Below are 20,306 nucleotides of genomic sequence, written 5' to 3' on the forward strand. Positions count from 1 at the left end.
TCATTAAATTCAACATAAATAATGTAAGGAGATTTCTAGAAATAATTCATCTTAAAACATTCCCAATAATTTTTATAACCTCATCAATAATAAGTAAAGTGGATACGCTGGGATAGAATGTTATTCTGAAATGCCAAGGATAGGAGAACCTGTGTCACCAAGTGGACAACTTATACTAATACATGAGATGACATGCCCGCGTGCTGCCGCGGGCTTATAAAACAAAAGCACTTGATAGTGTTATAATTGTGAACCAGCGCTAGATAAGTAATAGAAATTAAAGGTATGATGGAGCAAATATTTCATGACGGAAAAAAAAAGTTGTGTTGGTGATCAAAAACTTAGAGACCGAACAAAATAATTTGTAGCAATCTACAGTGTTTTGTGAGGAAAGATACAGTGCTTTCACCACATGATTTAGCTTTTCAGTTAATAAAAAGCAAAAAAAATTACAAAGCTAAATTATCTACCAACTTAATATTAAAAAAAAAAACCAACAAAGATAATTTTGGAAGGAAAAAAACCCATGAGAAAAAACATTGCAACAATTGACAATGTTTTGTGAGGAAAACTATAGCGCTTTTTCCAATAAAATAAAATAAAAAACCATTTAAAGAAATATTGTAGCAATCCACAGTGTTTTGTGAGAAAAACTACAACGCTTTTCTCATATGATTTAGCTTTATTGTAATTATAATTATTAACCAACTCAATATTAAAAAAAAATCGACAAAGATAATTTTGGAAAAAATCATAAAAAAATCACATGGGAAAACACTGCAACAATTCACAGTGTTTTAAAGAAAAAAATTACAAAGCTAAATTATTAATCAGCTCAATATTAAAAAAAATATTATTGACAGAGACAATTTTAGAAAAAAAAATAACAAAACAAACACCAAAAAAAGGGAAAAAAATCATGTTGGAAACACTGTAGCAATTCACGGTGTTTTGTGATGAAAGCTACAGTGCTTCCCCACATGATTTAGCCTTATTTGTAATGACTTGTAATTGTAATTCACAAACAACTCAATATTAAAAAAATAAAATTGAAAAAGATAATTTGAAAAAAATTATCACAAAAAAAACCATGCGGAGAGACACTGTAACAATCCACAATGTTATATGAGCAAAGCTACAATGCTTTCCCCACATAATTAATCTTTATTACAAAGTTAAATTCTAACCAACTTAATATTAAAAAAAATAAAATCGACGAAGATAATTTTGGAAAAAAATATTACAAAAAAAGAAAACACAAAAGAAACTGGAAAAAAACTATGTGAGGAAAAACTATATTAATCTATAGTGTTTTGTGAGGAAAAACTTGTATTTACTTGTAATTGCAATTCTTAACCAGCTTAATATTTAAAAAATAAAATTGACAAAGATAATTTTAGGGAAAAACATAACAAAAACAGAAAAAAAACCATGTGAGAAAAAACACTGTAGCAAGCAACAGTAATTTTCAAGGAAAGTTATAGTGCTTTCCTCGCATATTGTAACTGTAATTTTTAACCAGCTCAATATTAAAAAATAAAATTAAAAAAGATAATTTCGGAGAAAATCATAAAAAAAAACCATACGGAGAAACACTGTAGCAATTAACAATGTTTTAAAGAAAAAAAATTACAAAACTAAATTATCAATCAGCTCCATATTAAAAAAAAATCGACAAATATAATTTTGAAAAATAAAGAAATAAAATAGAAAAACTATGTGGAAAAACATCGCAGCAATCCACAGTATTTTAAAGAAAAAAATTGCAAAGTAAAAATTTTAACCAGGTCAATATTTAAAAAATAAAATCAACAAAAATAATTTAGGAAAAAAAAAAGTTAGCAAAAAAAAAAATTACTATAAATTATTATTGTAATCCACAATGAATTGTGTGTAGTGATTCCCCCACACGATAATATCCATCCCCATTATTCTTCCAAAAGAATTTAACTCATTTGGTTTGGACCCATCGTCATTCGTTTTCATAAACTCCCCAAGCGCTGCAATTCATGATTTATAGCATGATCTTGTACAATAATATATATATATATAAAACATAAATTAAAAAAATTGAGTTGAAGAAAAAAATTAGAATTCTCATACTAATTGTTTACCCAGAGGAAGTTTGGAGAGGGCGGGCAGTAGTAATAATGTAAATTGTTAAGCTGCAAAGTCCTGTCAATTACAAATGATGCTAGCATTTTTCAGAGCAATTACATTTTCAAAACTAATATATATATATATATATATATATATATATATATATATATATATATATATAAAAGAACATTTAAAAGAACTTGTTTAATTTTATGTAAAAAAACAAATACACTTTCAAGGCTAATACGAACATACCAATAATTATATATACATATCTTCAACTTGTGTTAATTTCGTGTAAAAAAAAGAAAAGAATGAAAAGAATTTTTTTCAAAACAACTAAAAGACCTTTATTTTCAGTGTTAGGTGACCAAAACTAGTGTTTTGTTGTCTTTTGTTCATAAAGTGCAGCAAATTCCCCAAAACAAAACATGATATTTAAATGAGAGAATTGTTATTTTAAGATTAAGTCAATAATAATTCTAAGGGGATGACTTAGATGTGATATTATTAATAATAAATATTCAAGTTAACTCAATTAAACACATTAAACATGATTAATTAATAATATAATTAAAGTGTTTAAAGTAAAGAGTATAGGGAAAAAAATTGTAAACTTGTTTTTAACATGGTTCGACAAGCTTGAGTATTTTGTTCTTTTACTAATCAAGTTTAAGAGTACAATATCTTGATGAATCCATATCAAGTCCTTTTTCACCACTCGAGAAAAAAACATTCTTCAAGATTTGTATCCACTTGAAGATATACAATCTCTAAGTTTTTTTCCACTTGAAGATGAGTATTCTTCAAGACTTTTTCTTTGTGATATTCCTTCACCAATATCAAGAGTTTTTACCTACACCAATATCAAAAGTTTTTACCTAACTCTCAAATGCTTACAATTGTGATTTTTTATTTACAACAAAAGTCTCTCTCAAAGAATGGATAATACAATTGAATCTTATATCTCTATAACTCACTTAATCGCATTTAAGATATTTGAAGTATAGTGAATATGAGAATGAATACTCTAATGCTAGAATATAAAGGTTCAAATTAACACAACTTAGAGTATGGTAAGATTGATGATTTCTAGTATCTATATCATGCATGTTCGTAAATCTTCTCATTTATACAATTCTTATGTGTTCATCCCTAATAAAGAAGCGATCGGCCGGTTCATTTTGTATCACCAAACAGTTTATCGGTTACTATAAATTTTCAGTTTTGACAAATTTCTATCCGAAGAATAATTGAATCGATGTCAATTTCATTAATGCATGCATAATGAAATATTTAAATTCATTTTAATTGTGCTATCAAGATAAGATATAAAGATTTACATGATCACTAAAATGAACATTTAATTCTAAATCTTCACTTACCTTGCATCTTGAACTTCTTCATTTATTTCTCCATAAAATCTTTTATATTTGTAGATATAATCTTCATATAAATTTGTTTAAGACTTATTCTCAACTAAGTATATTATTAGTTTATTTTTTTATATTATTGTTACCAATAAAATAAATAAAAACCTAAATATATGACCTAAATATTAACAAGAATACGAGGAAACCAACTAAATTGAGGATTCAACATGCAATTCCTTTAAACTTTTGATTTTAATATATTCAGTCAACATATAAATCGGATATTATATATATTTTGTAAACACTTCAAAATGGATGTTCTAAACAGGGTTTGAAAAGATCCGACACTACAGTCCTTCAATTCTTAAATTATTTTCATTTTCATCTTAAACTCTTGTAATATTGTAATTTAACTCTTGAATTCAATTTATCTTACACCTCAGATTCAACAGTTTTCATTCCGTGATGTTTTCCTTAAAAAATCCATCACCTGATTTCTTTGTTGTATAACATAGTGATCGTGTGTCGTAGATCTTAGCAGTAAATTCTTCCCGCAGATCTCATCAGACCAAGCAACGAGGCATCCAAATACCTAACCAATCAACCATCTAGATAGTGGCCCAAAAACCTAACCAATCAACCATCTAGATTGTGGCCCAATAATAAAAGTTTGGGATTAAGAGGTTTGCTTTCTCTGTAGTCTTAGGTTCGAGTCCTGTGGTTGCTCATATGATGGCCACTGGAGGCTTACATGGTCGTTAACTTCAGGGCCCGTGGGATTAGTCGAGGTGCGCGCAAACTGGCCCGAACACCCACGTTAAACTAAAAAAAAAAAAACCTAACCAATTAAAGTCCGAAAACCTGTTGGCCATTCAAATTTAACCCTGTTGGTTTCATGAAATATTATTTTCTTAACTTAATCAAATATTAAAAAGTTTTTTTTATTTATTTTGTTTGATATTATTAAAGATTAGAAAATAATTTATTTTTAAATAATTTACTTTTTAAAGAAATAATTTATTTTTTTAAAAAATAAATTTTCAACAAATAAACAGGGTTTAAACTTTATCTAGATATTTGGAATTCTTTAAATTTAATTCAATTTAGAGTTTTAATTCAATTGTTATGTTTTTAATTTTTTAAGAACAAGGATTCGAATTCCAAATAAAAATAATCTACTGAAATCATATAGGAACAAATCACAAGGAACACTCTCTGATTTACCATTGAACACTTTTACAAGGTTTACAGCTTCTTTTCATTCCCAACTAAAAACCTCAGTGGTTTGATAAAAAAAAGAGAGTATTTTACAAGCTATATCAAAGCTAAGATCATAGAAACATATCATAAAAAGTGTTGAGAAAAATATTGAATGGTAAAAAAATAAAAAAAGACAGGTGTAAACTGTAATGGCAAGCAATCAGGAGAAGAGTGACAGGTCGTTCGCGATGAAACATCGTGTCGCTGACCACGAAGCTACATGTCGGTTTCGTCTTAAAAAACAGAGCTCTGAGATGGAAGGCCAGAGTGAAGTCTGAAAAGAACAACACCTTTCTTTTCACAAAACCTATTGACGGTGGTGGATCCAAAATGCCACCAAAACTCCCACCAGCACTCCCATACTTGATCCTCCTCTCCTTCCTCTTCTTCTACATCTACTCCACTTCTCTCCTCCCTCACTCCACCACCACCACCACCACCACAACAACAAAAACAAAAACAACTTCCTGTAATCTCTTCAAAGGCAACTGGGTCCTAGACCGCACCAAATCCACAAAACCTCTTTACGATGAGTCCTGCCCATTTCACAGAAATGCATGGAATTGCCTTAGAAACCAGAGAGAAAACATGGGTTTGATTAATTCTTGGAGATGGGTACCTAAAGATTGTGAGTTGCCAAAGATTGATCCTGAGAGGTTTCTTGAGTTGATGAGGAATAGGAATATCGGATTGGTTGGAGATTCTTTGAATGAGAATTTTTTGGTTTCTTTCTTGTGTATTCTTAGAGTTGCTGATGGCAGTGCTAAGAAGTGGAAAAGGAAAGGAGCTTGGAGAGGTGCTTATTTCCCTAAGTTCAATGTCACCGTTGCTTATCACCGGGCTGTTTTGCTTTCCAAATACGAGTAAGGCTTTTTAAATGCCTGTCTGTTTCTGTTTATTTTGTCATTTGGTTTTACTGCTTGGTTGATAATGCACTGTGGATGTTATTGTTTTGAACTAAATGTAGCGCTTGAATTTAGGAGCAGTTTAGCTAAAGGAATAGACTTGTAGCCATATATATCTTCTAGATAGAATGGAACAGGGTGTGGAGTTTTAGGCCAATGCAGGGGAAGAATGGATTTACGTCAATCAAAGAACTAAACTTTGCATGCTATAAAACTAGTGAGATTACTTCGCATAATGTTGGTTATCGAGACCAGGCATAATGAAAGGTGCTTCATATTTTCTTTTCCAAGTGGTATTTTGATATACAACACTGTTCTATTGTCAAGTGTCCTAATTTGGATTCCGGGAAAACATATTTTAGCTTCACAGGTTTCATACAGATTTTGATCAAGTACCCTGATGGATTACTGGTTGTTATTGATGAAATTGTTTGTTGTCCCAAACTGTTGCTCAAAGCTGCGCTACCCTATGATTGCAATATCCATGTTTGCTTTTGAGAGATGCTAAAGTCTCTATGGGATACAGTTCATCACTAAAGAATTGGATACTTGGGATTTTGAAAGTATATTTAAATCACTCAGTTAGAATAGTTCAACAAGAATGCAACTTATGCTGGAAACCATTGGTGCAACCTACATCAGTTTATTTTCTGTCCCTTATTGCAGTGGATTTTCCATTGATTTAACTTGGGATTGAATTGGGCTGACAGTTTGGTTTGTTCATACTATGTTTGTTTGAACTCATATTTCATGTTTGTGGGGATATTAACAGCCTTGTAAGTGAACAGTGATTTTTTTTCTTATTTAGTCGTGTGCACTCTCTGCTTTGGTTCTGTTTTGTTGATAGTCATATGAGTCATGTCTGCTATACCTTAATCTTTAAATGGTTCCTTAACTTATCATTTTTGGAAAGTTTGAAAATGACGACTCACTTGCTCATAACATGATCAAATAAAGGTGGCAGCCAAAACAGCCTACTGTGAATGATGGACCGAAGGGAATATATCGTGTAGATGTTGATATACCTGCAGAAGATTGGGCCACCATCACCGACTACTATGATGTTCTCATCTTTAATACTGGTCATTGGTAATTTCCTTTTCCTCTCTGAAATTTAGGAAAACATTGGAAATGAATTTATATTTTCATCCTGTAATGCTCTGGCATTAGATATGCATGATTTGGATTTAAAAGAAGCCTGGTTAATTGAATGAAAAAGGCATTTTGGTTTTTCCAAAACCTAATTTTTGGGGGGTTCACAGAAATTTTTTTGCTTTCGAGGTCTTAATTTTGCTGCGCTTGGCACAGATATGTTTTCTCTTTTTCCTGTTACAAGTAAAACAAAAGCATGCAAAGGTTGTTCTGGCAGCTTGTTTACTCTCAAGCTTCTTCCCTTGCATTAATTTTGATGCTTTCATTTGTTAGCTAGTACTATATTTATTGTGGTATCTTTAACATTTGGTCTGGTCTTACTAGGTGGGGTTATGACAAATTCCCAAAAGAGACGCCTCTTGTTTTCTATCGTGCTGGGCAACCAATACTTCCTCCCCTTGGATTGTTTGAAGGACTTAAAGTTGTTCTTGAGAGTATGGTCTCGTACATTGAAAGAGAAGTTCCTCGCAAGACACTCAAGTTTTGGCGGTTGCAATCGCCACGCCATTTTTATGGTGGTGAGTGGAATCAAAATGGCAGTTGCTTGCTTAATGAGCCCCTTAAGGAACATGAGGTAATACATTGATGACAGCTATTTACTCTTTACATTTCATTCCCATGTCATTTTGATGATAATTAATTTTTTGCTGTGGCCCCTATCCAAATCAAGCTCAGAGTCTTTCATCAAATTTGTTTGAATGTGCTGAAATGTTATGAAAATTGTTCAAATTTTGAACTAGATATTCTGAGATGAAAAGTTTCTCCTTTGACACCTTCACCTTCTGACGTGTTTCCATATATATATATATATATATATATATATATATATATATATATATATATATTTTCTCCTCTTTCATTATTTCCTCGCTCAAGAGATTTTGATACTGATACCTGCACAGCTGGACTTGTGGTTTGATCCCAGCAACAATGGAGTGAATAAAGAGGCAAGAAAGATAAATCACGTGATTGAAGAGACGCTGCAAGGTACAGATATCCGATTGCTGGATCTTACTCATTTGAGTGAGTTTAGGGCAGATGCCCACCCAGCGATTTGGTTAGGAAAGAAGGATGCTGTGGCAATATGGGGTCAGGACTGCATGCATTGGTGCCTCCCTGGTGTCCCGGACACATGGGTTGATATCGTCTCAGGGCTGATTCACAATAGCTTGTAGATGGGGTGGTGAACCGTGAGGAGGATATTGTATAATCTCAGATTTCCTTGTGCAAATATTTATATGACACACTTAAGCTGAGTGGCTGCTGCAATTTCATGGAGACCAGGTTGTTAGAATCTGTTTGTCGGCATGCCAGGCTAAAGACGAGTCTTCATGGAGATATATGCTGATGGACAAAGGTTGCTGCTTTATTCTTTCTCGGAATTTTTGAAACGTTGTAAAAGAGAAGGAGAAAGATGAAGGGAAGAAGAGTGAAATCATAGGAAATTCTTTTTGCAGGTGGGGAAGGTGGTTCTGAGGCTACTTAATCTAACATGTTTTTAATTTAGAAAGTCATCTTTATGCCATTATTCATTTCTTTTCTTTTTTATCCAATTCATTTTATTCCTTTATGATTTATTTTTTTCTTTTCAACGCATACAATTTGACCTTAGCTTAGTCACAGATTCTGTTCTGTGCAACCTCACTGCTTTGAGCTCCCAGGTTCCTGTTTCGTTAAGTTTAAGTGTTTGGTTCATGATGAAATGTGGCACAGTTGATTTCTTTCTCCAAAGAATTTTTCCTTGTACTGACCATTTAATGCCTTGTTCCCCTATATTGATTTCTAGCTTGCTGTTTGCCAAGCACAGCAATTGCTGATCTTCTATTCCAATTCTAAACTAGCTCACATGACCTATCGGTTTAAACCCCCTTTTTTTTTACCTGGCAATGTAGCTTGGTTTATACAATGGAATTGTTGGATGAGTAGTGTTGCCTCCATTCCTAAATTCAAGTCTTTCTGGGATTCGAACATAAAACCTTCAAGACCCAATTTAACCATTTGACTGACGTGTGTCCATTGTAGCTGGAAGGGTATTCCATTTGCATCATCCATGATTCATCTTTATAAATCACACGATTTTTTATGGTGTTGAAGTCAAAACTTCAATAGAACTTGTGCAAACCAAATTCCAGACGCTGCACTGGCTCTACTTGCATGTGACAAGCAACTATTATCGTGTCAGTCATGCCCTATGATGAAATATTATTAGCTTGTACTCATTCCTCTCACACAAAAAATCGCATCTACGATGGATCTTACAAAGATTTTGTGATAAGGAGTTGTACGACTCTGAATGATAAGGGTTTTTTTGGTTCCCACGAGTTGTGATAAGCAAATCAAGAATTTCTGAAACCCTTTTCTTCGATTTTAATTTGTTGTTAGAAATTAAATCAAATACTTGAGTTCGAATCTGATTGCATTGCAGCAGTATGGCTGGGACTGTAACTAGCAACAGCGGGAAGAAGCTATCATAGAGATGTCTGCTCAGACACTACATGGCAATGGTGTCTTGTTGGCACGAGAAATTTAGACAAAGCTATTGCTGCGTTTAAGGACCGATTTAATTTTGAGGTTTAGATTTACTTCGGTTGATTAGAGTTCCATTCTCAGACCTCAGTTCAGATTTACTTCGGTCGGCTGATCAAATGGCTTCCATTTTTCCGAAGAAGGTTTGGACCAGCTAGTGCACTACAATCAAGCTTTGGACCTCAAGCTGATAGGGCTGTAGAGAAGTTCAGAAAGGTTTTCTTTTTTCTTTTTTCATCTTTTTTGTAGAAGGTAATTTTCCCATTATGATCACCACAGGTTTTCAAGGATTTTGTCTTGGAATATAATACTTCTGGACTCATGCAAGCTATCATTAACTGATAAATGCGAGCATAGAACCAATTAACCTGTGCATTATTTGATTGCGAACCCTCCAAAGATTTGTATATCATGCTGGGCAGCAGAATCTTGATAAGCAACATAATCTTGTCGAGGAGCTGTTCCTTGGGAGTTTTACCCTGGCTAAATATATTGGCGATAGGTGAGTGCTTCATCTTGATCAAACGGTTGTATTCATCTCAATCAAGAAATTTATAGTATTTTCTTATGCATCTGTTAACGGTCTTCAAACTCTGTGTTCCTTGACTAATTTCTTATTAATATTTCTGTCTCCATCTCCATCTCTATTTCTTAGATAGATATTCTCTGTTTTCGTCTCCGCCAATCAAATTAACACGATGTTTTTTTGTTTCTTGCATGTTCCTGCCTTCTTGTACTCTGAACCAAACGTTACCTATCTGTTTTTTCCTAACACCCTTTTCCAACCTCCATAATTCTACTCTTGTCCCTCTCTATCACAACCCACCTCAGAACCAAATTTAACCACTGGACTAACGTGGGTCAAAGCTAATTTGGATAGCATTCCATTTCTGTCATCCAGGACCATGATTCATCTATGAATCAGACGGTGCCGTATGATGTTGCCGTCAAAACTTCAATAAAAGCTATATCCGAACCAAATTCCAAACACTGCACGACGCAGGGATTCCTCTGTTTCTAAAAAAATCTTCCTTAACCACCAATCCCTAAAAACCTCAATTTCTCCAAAATCCCAACCGACCTGTTGATTCAAAACCTCAAAATGGCCCTAAGAACAAATCTATTCTTTCCAAACACAATTCTTCAATCCTACTTTTGTCCCTCCCCCACTACAACCCATTTCAGAACCCGAATCCTATGCACCCACAAAAAATGCAGAAGTGATGCTGATCTTGCATCAGACTTGGCATCAGAAGTAGCAAAAATAAACATCCATTTGGTGCAACGAGAAGAGGCCATGAAGAAAAGCAGAGAACTACTTTTCGCTGAGCTTTGCAAGTATTTGGCTTTGGATAAAGACGAAGTGAAGAGGAAATGGAGCAAAATGGATCAAGAGGAGAAAAGGGTTTTGATTAAAGGGTTTGTTGAAGAATGGGGTGTCAATTTTCACCCTTTATCTGCTAGGTCTGTCAAGGAAATGATTGAAGAGTACTTACATGAAGGGAAGCCACCTTCACATTCTTCTGGTTCCATGCTGTTTCCAGGTTTGAAGAGGATAATGGGGTTTTCTCAATAAGTTCAAACGTATAAGATATGTCATGTAGTGATAGAAACTTAATCGGAATGGCTGGTTTGTTGTTTGTTGTTTAAGTGCTGGATATTGCTGACAATCGGATTTGGCTTCTTTTTGACTAGTAAAGTTTGATAAATTCACAGAAAAAGAAGATTGATCAGTGAATGCTTTTATTAATGTGTATGATAATTTGTTTCCCCTGAAAGTTGCTCCGATGTTCTTTTTATTAAACATTGGTGGAAAAATCATGGTAGACACCAATTGCCAGGGTTATTAGAATGGAAATGATGTCTTAAACATCTGTCGTGCAAATTCATGTGAATTCCTTTCTGATTTCCGACCATAGAGCTTCACAGCCCCTCTGAATCCGGTAAAGCCGCCCCCCTCTTACATATAACGAGCAGTGATACCTGAATCTAAACACACCAACCTCAAGATTACTGCACTCTCGTTCTGCTGACATGAATTCCATGTTCCAATCTATTTTCTGCAACTCTAATAATAACCCAAAGATTTTGGAAGTGAATAACTAATCAGATCTAGGTGTTGTGGTTATTGTCGGCATACATAGAATTCTCCATAATCTTTTTTATTTCTACTTGTACAGTACAACTGAACAAAGTTATACAGCAATGGAAAGTTATCCTCAATCACTGAATATGATCACTGGACACAAATATCACCTGAATGATGACGCCTGATGTCAGTATCATGATAAAAGTGAAACGATGGTAATCACCTTGTTTTTATGTATTTACATCCGTATACGTGGGATTTCAGCAACTGAAAAGTCTGAAAATCAAAACATAAATTTGAAAAGAATGTTTACATACAGTAACCCCCAAGCAAAAACAAGTTCTCACCACAGCTGAGGCAAATTCTCCAGTCTATTCCTACAGAGGAGTGAAAAATTCTTCAGATATATAGCTGCCTGCACACCACAGCGGAGGCCTCAGCTGGACAGTAAGGACACTTGAATGACCGGGAGCTGCCTTTTGATAGCTTCATGATTGACTGCTTGCAGAGAACATGGAAGCATGGCAGCAGCATCGGCGGATTCTCCTCATTGCCTTGATCCCGACTTACAGGACAGACAAAAATAGAATGGAACTGAAATTCCTTTCCCAGCTCTACTGGCACTGGCAACTGTTTCAAAGCCTGCCACTCTTGTTTCTTTGCAGCCATTACATTCACCAGCTTCAAGAGAGTTGGCAACCCTTCAATCCCAGCTGCTATTGCCACACTCAATGGACTCTGAAGGGACTGACCAATGAAGTTGCAGAAATCCCTATTCAACTCCTCAGTCAACTTCTCCCAACAGATTGGAGCAAACAGTTCAGAGTGAGGACATTTTTCAAGTCTGCCCATCCACATAATGCAAACTGTTAGCTTCTGAAACTCTTTCATGTGACTAGAAGCAAAAGAAGCAAGGTGAGTTTTGACATAGTTGAGGGCATCAGCACGACTTCCTCTCTTCAGAATCTCCACAAACTGCTGCTGGTGAAGCTTCAGCTCAAGGTTTGAACCATTCTGCATTAGTTTTTCACGGTTGGTAGAGACCCACTTCAGAGCTGGCTCAATATTTTTAATCCTCATTGCCTCGAGTATTTGATGTAGTTCCAAGAGATGAGATCTTAGAGCAGCTGCTTCTGGCTCTCCAGCTTCATTTATTAGGCAATCTCCAAGATCAAACAAGCCTTGACGGTAAAAATGACTTGCTATTATCTGATTAACGATATGAAAGTCAAAGTCAACATTTCTGTATGCCATGGATATGTCAGGAAATGATTTTTCAAGGATCTTAGGCAACTTGCTAAGATTTAAATTCAATTCCTTCTGTGACCCTTCTAATTGCTTGAGTGGAGCAATTGCGATAAGCTTGTGCTTTAGTTCTGTGAGAATTGATTTCTGATCAATGGGAAACATAGGATCTTCATCTGACTGGATTTTTACCAATGCCTGCTCAATTTCATGGCTCACTTGATGGATTACTTCATGAGATTTAGAAAATGACAATTTTTGTTTCTTAGCAACACGATCAAATGCATCTTTGGCAGTACTTAGTTCCATTCCTGTAGAAAAAGGAAACCCAATAACATCACTCATCCCAAATACAACAATTAATAAGTACTGATTTTACTTAAAATAGTGGAATAGCATAAAAATTCTAAATCACACTTGCTAAACAATAACAGATACCCCTATTATAGCTATTGCCAATAAATTGTTGAGCACCTCATAGATACAAACAGGCAGAACAGCAAACTTTAAACAGCAGTAAGGTACAAGAGAATGGAAATTTAACAGAGAAAAAAAAAACTGTCATTCATCTTTTCTGTCAATCAATCAAAACAATGATTGCACTAGTTATTCACCACAATCATTTTTCCAGCTTTTAGGTTAAATACAGGACACATATCCTTCTCTAAGAAACCAAGAAGAAGAAAAAAGAAAATACAGAACAGAAAATACACTGACGAGTAATAGAAGTCATCAATTCTGGTTGAGGCATTGTTTGGGAAACATGGTTGATATAACACTGTAGGACTCTCTTCCTGTTTCTTCACTTTTTTCTCCTTCTAAACTCACATGATAACAACAAATACAGAACAGGAGATGCACTGACAAGCAACAAAAAGTCGTCAATTCTGGGTGGAGGTAATGTTTGGAAACTTGGCTGAAATAACACCTTAGGACCTTCTCTTCTTGTTTCTGTTCATTTTTTTATGCTCAATCTTTAACGGTCAAATGTATATCAGTGGATAGACTAGTGTAAGTTCAATTTAATAAGCGGCACACCAGAACAAGAAGAGGGAGTTGTTTGAAGTGGGCCAGGCAGAGGGGTGTTATAGTCGGTTGCTCAAAAGGACTATCAAACGAAACAATCATCCACCCGTTTTAAAGCTACCAAAGTTCAAAGCAACCGGCATGTAGAAAATGCATAACATCTACATCAACAATTAACAACGAGAAGTTTAAGATACAATAAAACTTCAACTTCAATACACCGTGAGATCATTTAATCATCAATTACAGTGATCAGTGGTAGCAAAATCATGCGAACAATCAAAGGACTCCCTCCACTCCCAGAAACCAGAAAACCAATAAAACAAGGAGAAATACCTTTTCTTAGTCCTCGAAAAACCAGGAACTTACCCTCTGCAATCAAAATAAACACTCAGTCATTACACACTGAGCACAATCACAGCAAAACCAAAACCTCAAGCAAGGTTTAACCAAAAACAACAGCACATGCGCGTACAGATTAATACAAAAAGCATAATCTAACATAATACACACTCAATTGAGTCTCTCCAGCATTTATTATTGTTGTTGTTGTTGAGGTTTTATTTGGAAATTAGGGAAATGAAAAAAGAAAAGGCAAACTGGTACCTATTGAAATAAGAGAAAAACGAAGCGAATTTCAAGAAAGAAACTGTGACTAACTGCTATGTGAAAGCGAATTTCGAGAAAGAAAATGCAACTAACCGCTATGTGAGTGAGTAAGATATTGGCAACAGATCACAGTTACTTAAAATTAAATCTTGTAATTGCCCAAAATCATAATCAAATTTGTATTTCGGTAAAGATTAAAGAGGTAAACGGAATGGAAAATGGAGATACCTTACCTGGAGAACGTTATTGGGGAAAGGGGACTGCGAGAGAGCGAGGGGGAGAGAGAATGAGAGAGCGTGGGAATCGAGAAGGAAATCTCGTAGTAGGACTCCGTTGGAGAGAGAAACACGTGTGAGTTTTATTTTTCTTTGGACGATATTACTCCTCATTTATTTCTTATTTACCTCTTATACCCACGTGGTATTCAACTTTTCAATTAATATTTTGATTATTTTTTATTGGACATGATTACGTGGAGAAGCTGTGAACTAAAATATTAATTAAAAAGGGGTAATAAATAAGTGTCTAGAATGTAATCGTGTGTTTTTTTTAAAAAATATTTTTTTATTTTTTTTAAAATTTTAATTATTTAATTATTTTTTAAATGTATTAATGTCGAAAATAAATTTTAAAAATAAAAAAATATTATTATAATATATTTTTAAGTTTGCAAGTGATGAAATAAACTATAAAACAAGAGGGGAAGATTTCCTACGAATCCTTCTTTAGCATTTCAAAAGTTAATGATGTGACACCTTTTTTTGTATGGAAATTTATAGTTTTAAATTTATTGATGAACAGATATATGAACATTTTGTTAAGTGAGCTGAAGCTAGTCTGGGTACGGTGAGTTATTCAAGTACTAGATAATTAATAAATTTAAATTTAACGGTCTAAAAAATCCCAAGAATTATCCTTCTTTGAACTCTACAAAGAGACAAACTCATCCTCCCTTAAAATCAATAATAAAAAAAAATCATCCTCCTTTAATCTCCTCTAAAGGAAGGACCCAACCTCTTTTACCTCTTTTAGGAACGTCCAAGAGACAGACCTAGCCTCCCTTGAGTTCCTCCAAGAGACGGACTGACCTCTCTTGGTTCCACCCAAAAAAAAAAAGACTCACTATTCTTGGATTTAATCTAGAAAAAGAATTCGATTTTTATGGGTTCAGCTATATTTGACATCATGAACTCTAATATCTTTATATCTTTTAAATACATAAAAGTCCTTCAAGAATTGTGAGATACATTTATTTCTCGTAAAATGCTATCAATGTAAAATTACACTTCAGATCCTCTTCTTACAAAATAATAAGATTTATAGGTTATAAATATACCATGAGATCTTCAGAAAAAATATTCATAATCTTCATTCTCTATTGCGCGCGCGCGCAAACACACACATATATATATATATATATCAAAAGAAATCTTTTGCAGGTACTAGCCACAAGTCACCTTGGTCTACTAGGCATCAAAGCAGTGTTTGGGAACATGGTTAAAACCGCATTTCCTAAAAATCTGAAATTTTTACTTTTTTTTTTCTTAAAATTAATTGTTTTTTGTTTATGTTTTCAAATCATTTTGATGTGCTAATGTCAATAATTTTTAAAAAATTAAAAAATATTATTTTGATGTATATACGACCGAAAAACACTTTGAATCGTAATCACTATCACATTCTCAAACACCTTCTAAGTATAAATTACCAACCACCTGACTAGAAAAAATAAATAAAATTATTATGACCAATTAATTAATCAATTATTCAACTTAGAAATCTTATTTTTAAACTATTTAAATTTTTTACACATCTCGATCAATAACAATATGGAAGTAATAAAGAATATTTGTGCAAAAGGTGATAAACAGAGATATGAACATATTATTTACACTGAAAGTGGATGAAAGTAAATGATTGAAATTTATTTAAAAATCAGTGTACTCAAACAAACAAAAATTAAGAGTCTGTCTATTTTTGAAATTTTTTTATTTTTTTGTTTTTAAAATTATTTTAATATGCTGAATTTAAAAATAAATTTAAAAAAATAAAAAAATAATATTATTTTAACATATTTTTAAATAAAAAAATACTTTAAAATACAATAGCTTTTACATATAAAAAAATACCTATAAATTCAATGGAGAAAAAAAATGAAAAGGTGGTGTACTAGTACAATTATTCCAATTTTAAACTGCCAACAACTGTCGTATCAGAACAGAGTTACAGTAAAACCTTGGAAGACAACTCCTAGGATGACATCTCGAAAGTAAGAATAAAATCTGTGAAATAATTACAAGAATACAGAATCACGCTCCTCGTTCCTCAACAATCCGTTGCTACAAAATTTGCAACTGAATCCCTACTATCCTGACTCTAGATTACTTTAGAGCTAAGAGCACCAAAAAAATATGGGGAGCTGCTGTTGAGGACAGCAGCACTTCTTTTTCCTCTCCAAAAATCGGTATCCAAAGAATGTATTATTCTGTTTGAATGTATAAGAGCACAACAAGAACACGTAAGGAACGTCCCTTTGCTGCCGTAAAATGGAGCTGTACCCTTTAATGAAGAGCTCACTTCTTGGTTCTTTCCATTTTTGTTCGAACTGTCTCCAAAATTATCTCCGTCTCTAGGTCAAACATTCTATTGACAGCATGCATAATCTCAAGCATCTCTTCTGGTTTTTGGCAGTCACTCCTCCCATCACATCTTAGTTGCTGCATTGGACCATGAAGGAACTTCTTCATCATACCCATGCTAAGATCATAAATGGCTTTCTTCTGTTTATCTGTAATGTCACCCATCTTTGACAAACACTTGTCTAGTTCGGAAGCTCTAATTCTTTCAAGATAAGCTCGTAGCTTCTTGATGGTGGGAACGGCCTCTAGGGAATCCTTCCAAGCTTCAAAGTTCTGCAATTCCTCGGAAATAATTGCTTGTGCTTCGATAGCTTTCCGGAGGCGATCCTCCTTATTGGCTGCCACAACATCCTTGAGATTGTCCACATTGTAGATTTCTACTGTTTCAAGATCTGAGACACATGGTTCTACATTCCTGGGAACTGAAATATCAATGAAAAGCCGCCTTGCCATTTCTGTGTCTGCAGGGAATGTTTGTACGTGCTCTTTCAAGAACAGCGGAGTCTCTGATGCAGTGCATGTGAAAATAACATCTGCTTCGGCAGCACATCCCATCATTTCTGAAAGCGGCTTATAGACAATCTGAATATCCTTGAGCTCTTCACGGATTACAGCAACTTTCTCCTCAGTTCTGTTCATAACCACCATTTCTTTGCACCCATTGGCAGCCAAGTGTTTGATCACAAGCTTCCCCATTTTGCCAGCTCCAATTACTAATACCCTAACAGTAGCATATGAAGACTCTGGAAGCTTTGTTAATGCAAGCTCTACAGCAGCTGAACTGACAGAAACTGACCCTGAGGAAATGTTGGTTTCAGTTCTGACTCGTTTCCCAGTAATGATTGCATGCTCAAACAACCCGCCAATTTTCCTATTAAAGCCATCAACTCCTTGTCCAAGTTTTTTAACTTGCTTCACCTGAGCAAGGATTTGACCCTCTCCGAGAACAATCGAGTCGAGTCCAGAAGCTACTTCAAAAAGGTGTCTTGTGGCATCTTTATTATACAACATAAATCGGTGTTGACAAAGCTCTGAAACAGGAACCCCGCTAATCTGTCAAAAGAAAATTTGTTAATTAGACCATGGTTCACGGTGCTTTTAAAATTATTTCTAATATGAACAATTTAATATGATATTTTCCTAAAGATGCATCCTTATTCAATAGATGTTTTGACCAAATACATGTAGACCAGTATTCACGGTTGATTTAGGTAGAGTTGATATCAAATAAATTTGAAAAGTCTATATACAGTAAGAAATGCCTAGGAATTTCCCAATATTAGCAGGCTAGGCAGATTTGGAGCAGAATGAGTACGATCAATTAAAAAGCACACTCGAATAAAAAACACGACTTATAGGTCTCTCTCTCTCTTAAGATGCACAAAAGAAGGCAAATAGGTACCTTCGACATCCATTCAGTCACTTCTTTAACTCCACGATGTTGGGACAGAGCCACAGCATATATTTCCATTCTGTTACAAGTGCTAAGAACAGCAGCCTCTTCTATATGATTTAAAGCACAAAGATCACTAATGGCTCGAGGCCACTGGGCTTCTGGGATGGCAAGTTTCTCACGAACATCAACTGGTGCTGTGTGTACATTAAGTCCAATGACAATAATGCTGCTCTTTTCCTTTGTATATCCTGATATTAGGCATTAACGTTTCAGCAATTAGCATCAATGAACAATTGCCAGGTAGGTTTGGCAAGAAGGCATGTAAGAACAAGAAAATAAAAACAGAAAAAACCTGAAAGTATAGCTACAGATAAAGGAAATTAGAGATTTTATTAAGACCATTAAAGGACGTCAACAAACAGTTGTCAACACAACCAAGAAGGTTGGTATCAACTATCAACAACTTCAGCGCTTGGGCGACACAAGACACTGCTTCTTCAAAATTGGTAGAACCTTTTTTTGCTAGTTAATGACATCGCAATCATCCAACACCCATACAAGCAAACAATTAATCTAAATACACACAAAATTAAGCGATCCTTTTAAGTTAAATAATTTTTTGAACCCAAAAAAAAGCCTCCATGATCCATAACCGCAACATTGAAACTTTCTTGTGTCATCAAATCAATTTAAGATCCTTCCACATCATTATTCTTACTGCACAATACTCAAACCACCACCACCATTATCATCTCTTTCTTCTCTAATAAAGCTAAATTCCAATACTTTTACAAGGTTTCAAGCCCATGTTTCTAAATAGAAAGTGGATTTTTGCAAGCTACAAAAGCGGCCGTTTTGGACCACGTAATAAAATGCGAGGGTACGCGTTATCCAATTCCACATAATCGAAACTCAAAACTCAACAAAAAGGGAAAACTCACTGTCAATTGCAGAAGCCTTGAGCTGCTCAAGAGCGATAACATTCGATCTCTTCGATTCTTCTTTATGGATTGAATTCAAATTCTGACTCGCACTTTCACATTTCAAACAAAGTCTTTGGTTAGAAGCCGATGTCGTTCTACTGTTCAAGGGTTTATAGAAGGTCTGCGACTGAATCTGAGGACAAGGCACAGCCTGTGAGCGGAGGTTACCATTTGATTGTGTAGAAGAAGCAGAAGAGGTGGCGAGACCGCCCGCCGCCGCCGCCATCGGTGAAGAAGGAGATGGGGGCGGCGACAAGAGAGATTGTAAAATTTGATCCCCGAGTAATGAGAGGAGAAGAGAGGTATGGAAGAAAGGAATAAAATTTTCAAGTTTTATGTTGGGTGAGGTTTGGTGACAAAAGAGAAAGAAGACTTTAAACAACCACTACTGAATTATTTATTAGGCACGTTGGAACGGTCTCGTTTGGCTTTGGGTTACAACTTCTGCCTATCCATTATGACTTCTGCTTCCTTTTTTTTTTTTTTTTTCCTTCTCTCTCTAAAAGTTGAGGATTTAGATTTTAGATAGATTGGCAGAATAGGATAGTTAAGTTGTTTTTTTAAATGTTTTTTATTTATAAATATATTAAAATAATTTATTTTTAATATTAATATATAAAAATGATCTAAAAAAAATTAATTTAAAGTAAAAAAAATTAAAATTTACTGAGGCCCCGTTTATTTGCAGGAAAGTAGTTTCCTTTTGGAAAGTGAATTCCGGGGAAAGTGAATTCCGGGAAAGTGTTTTCCGATGTTTGGTAGTGTAATGGAAAATAAGTTGGAAAACACTTTCCAGTGTTTGGTTATGTTATGGAAAATGAGCTGGAAAATAACTTATTAATGTTTTATTTTTTCAAGTTTATTAAAATAATAAGGAACAAATCTTACAAATTAAAAAGTTGAATGAGAATGAAATTGAAAAAAAATATAATTTCATAAATTATCTCAAATAAAATAAATAATAATCAAAATAATAGAGATCAAATCTAAAAAATTAAAAAAA

General features: G+C 34.3%; 4 protein-coding genes across 8 annotated transcripts; 2 read left to right on the plus strand and 2 right to left on the minus strand.

Moving 5' to 3' along the window:
- The first annotated feature begins 4,973 nt into the window (after window positions 1-4,973).
- LOC7470784 (protein trichome birefringence-like 12) lies at window positions 4,974-8,524 on the plus strand. Its single transcript, XM_002300272.4, has 4 exons — window positions 4,974-5,596; window positions 6,596-6,727; window positions 7,115-7,364; window positions 7,693-8,524. The coding sequence occupies exons 1-4, from the start codon at window positions 5,064-5,066 to the stop codon at window positions 7,963-7,965; spliced, it is 1,188 nt and encodes a 395-aa protein (XP_002300308.4). The 5' UTR covers window positions 4,974-5,063; the 3' UTR covers window positions 7,966-8,524.
- Window positions 8,525-10,027: 1,503 nt separating this feature from the next.
- On the plus strand, window positions 10,028-11,094 carry LOC7478688 (uncharacterized). The gene has a single exon (XM_002300271.4). It carries the CDS (start codon window positions 10,419-10,421, stop codon window positions 10,890-10,892), a length of 474 nt encoding a protein of 157 aa, XP_002300307.3. The 5' UTR covers window positions 10,028-10,418; the 3' UTR covers window positions 10,893-11,094.
- Window positions 11,095-11,453: 359 nt separating this feature from the next.
- LOC7478687 (protein RMD5 homolog) lies at window positions 11,454-14,648 on the minus strand. 5 transcript variants are annotated; one of them, XM_024583170.2, is made up of 3 exons: window positions 14,519-14,648; window positions 14,013-14,048; window positions 11,454-12,961 (listed from the first exon to the last, which is right to left on the minus strand). In XM_024583170.2, exon 3 carries the CDS (start codon window positions 12,957-12,959, stop codon window positions 11,805-11,807), a length of 1,155 nt encoding a protein of 384 aa, XP_024438938.2. In that variant the 5' UTR covers window positions 12,960-12,961; window positions 14,013-14,048; window positions 14,519-14,648; the 3' UTR covers window positions 11,454-11,804. The 5 variants fall into 5 exon arrangements, with proteins under 5 accessions (XP_024438938.2, XP_024438940.2, XP_024438947.2 ...); XM_024583172.2 differs by having other exon boundaries at window positions 14,514-14,626; XM_024583179.2 differs by lacking the exon at window positions 14,519-14,648 and adding an exon at window positions 14,379-14,466.
- Window positions 14,649-16,346: 1,698 nt separating this feature from the next.
- LOC7470783 (glutamyl-tRNA reductase 1, chloroplastic) lies at window positions 16,347-19,672 on the minus strand. The gene is made up of 3 exons (XM_002298768.4): window positions 19,262-19,672; window positions 18,327-18,568; window positions 16,347-17,977 (listed from the first exon to the last, which is right to left on the minus strand). Exons 1-3 carry the CDS (start codon window positions 19,527-19,529, stop codon window positions 16,859-16,861), a joined length of 1,629 nt encoding a protein of 542 aa, XP_002298804.4. The 5' UTR covers window positions 19,530-19,672; the 3' UTR covers window positions 16,347-16,858.
- Window positions 19,673-20,306: the final 634 nt, after the last annotated feature.

Source organism: Populus trichocarpa, chromosome 1, assembly GCF_000002775.5.
Source record: "Populus trichocarpa isolate Nisqually-1 chromosome 1, P.trichocarpa_v4.1, whole genome shotgun sequence".
In the NCBI taxonomy this organism is placed as follows: Eukaryota; Viridiplantae; Streptophyta; class Magnoliopsida; order Malpighiales; family Salicaceae; genus Populus; species Populus trichocarpa.

What these genes read in the sequence shown, in the direction of transcription:
- LOC7478687 (XM_024583170.2), bottom strand. Translation starts at nt 12,959, where the DNA reads ATGGAACTAAGTACTGCCAAAGATGCATTTGATCGTGTTGCTAAGAAA.
- LOC7470783 (XM_002298768.4), bottom strand. Translation starts at nt 19,529, where the DNA reads ATGGCGGCGGCGGCGGGCGGTCTCGCCACCTCTTCTGCTTCTTCTACA. An exon ending in CAAGGCTTCTGCAATTGACA is followed by an intron (nt 18,569 to 19,261) that starts GTGAGTTTTCCC and finishes GCCTAATATCAG; the next exon opens with GATATACAAAGGAAAAGAGC. An exon ending in TGACTGAATGGATGTCGAAG is followed by an intron (nt 17,978 to 18,326) that starts GTACCTATTTGC and finishes TTCTTTTGACAG; the next exon opens with ATTAGCGGGGTTCCTGTTTC.
- LOC7478688 (XM_002300271.4), top strand. Translation starts at nt 10,419, where the DNA reads ATGGCCCTAAGAACAAATCTATTCTTTCCAAACACAATTCTTCAATCC.
- LOC7470784 (XM_002300272.4), top strand. Translation starts at nt 5,064, where the DNA reads ATGCCACCAAAACTCCCACCAGCACTCCCATACTTGATCCTCCTCTCC. An exon ending in ATCTTTAATACTGGTCATTG is followed by an intron (nt 6,728 to 7,114) that starts GTAATTTCCTTT and finishes TGGTCTTACTAG; the next exon opens with GTGGGGTTATGACAAATTCC. An exon ending in AGCCCCTTAAGGAACATGAG is followed by an intron (nt 7,365 to 7,692) that starts GTAATACATTGA and finishes ATACCTGCACAG; the next exon opens with CTGGACTTGTGGTTTGATCC.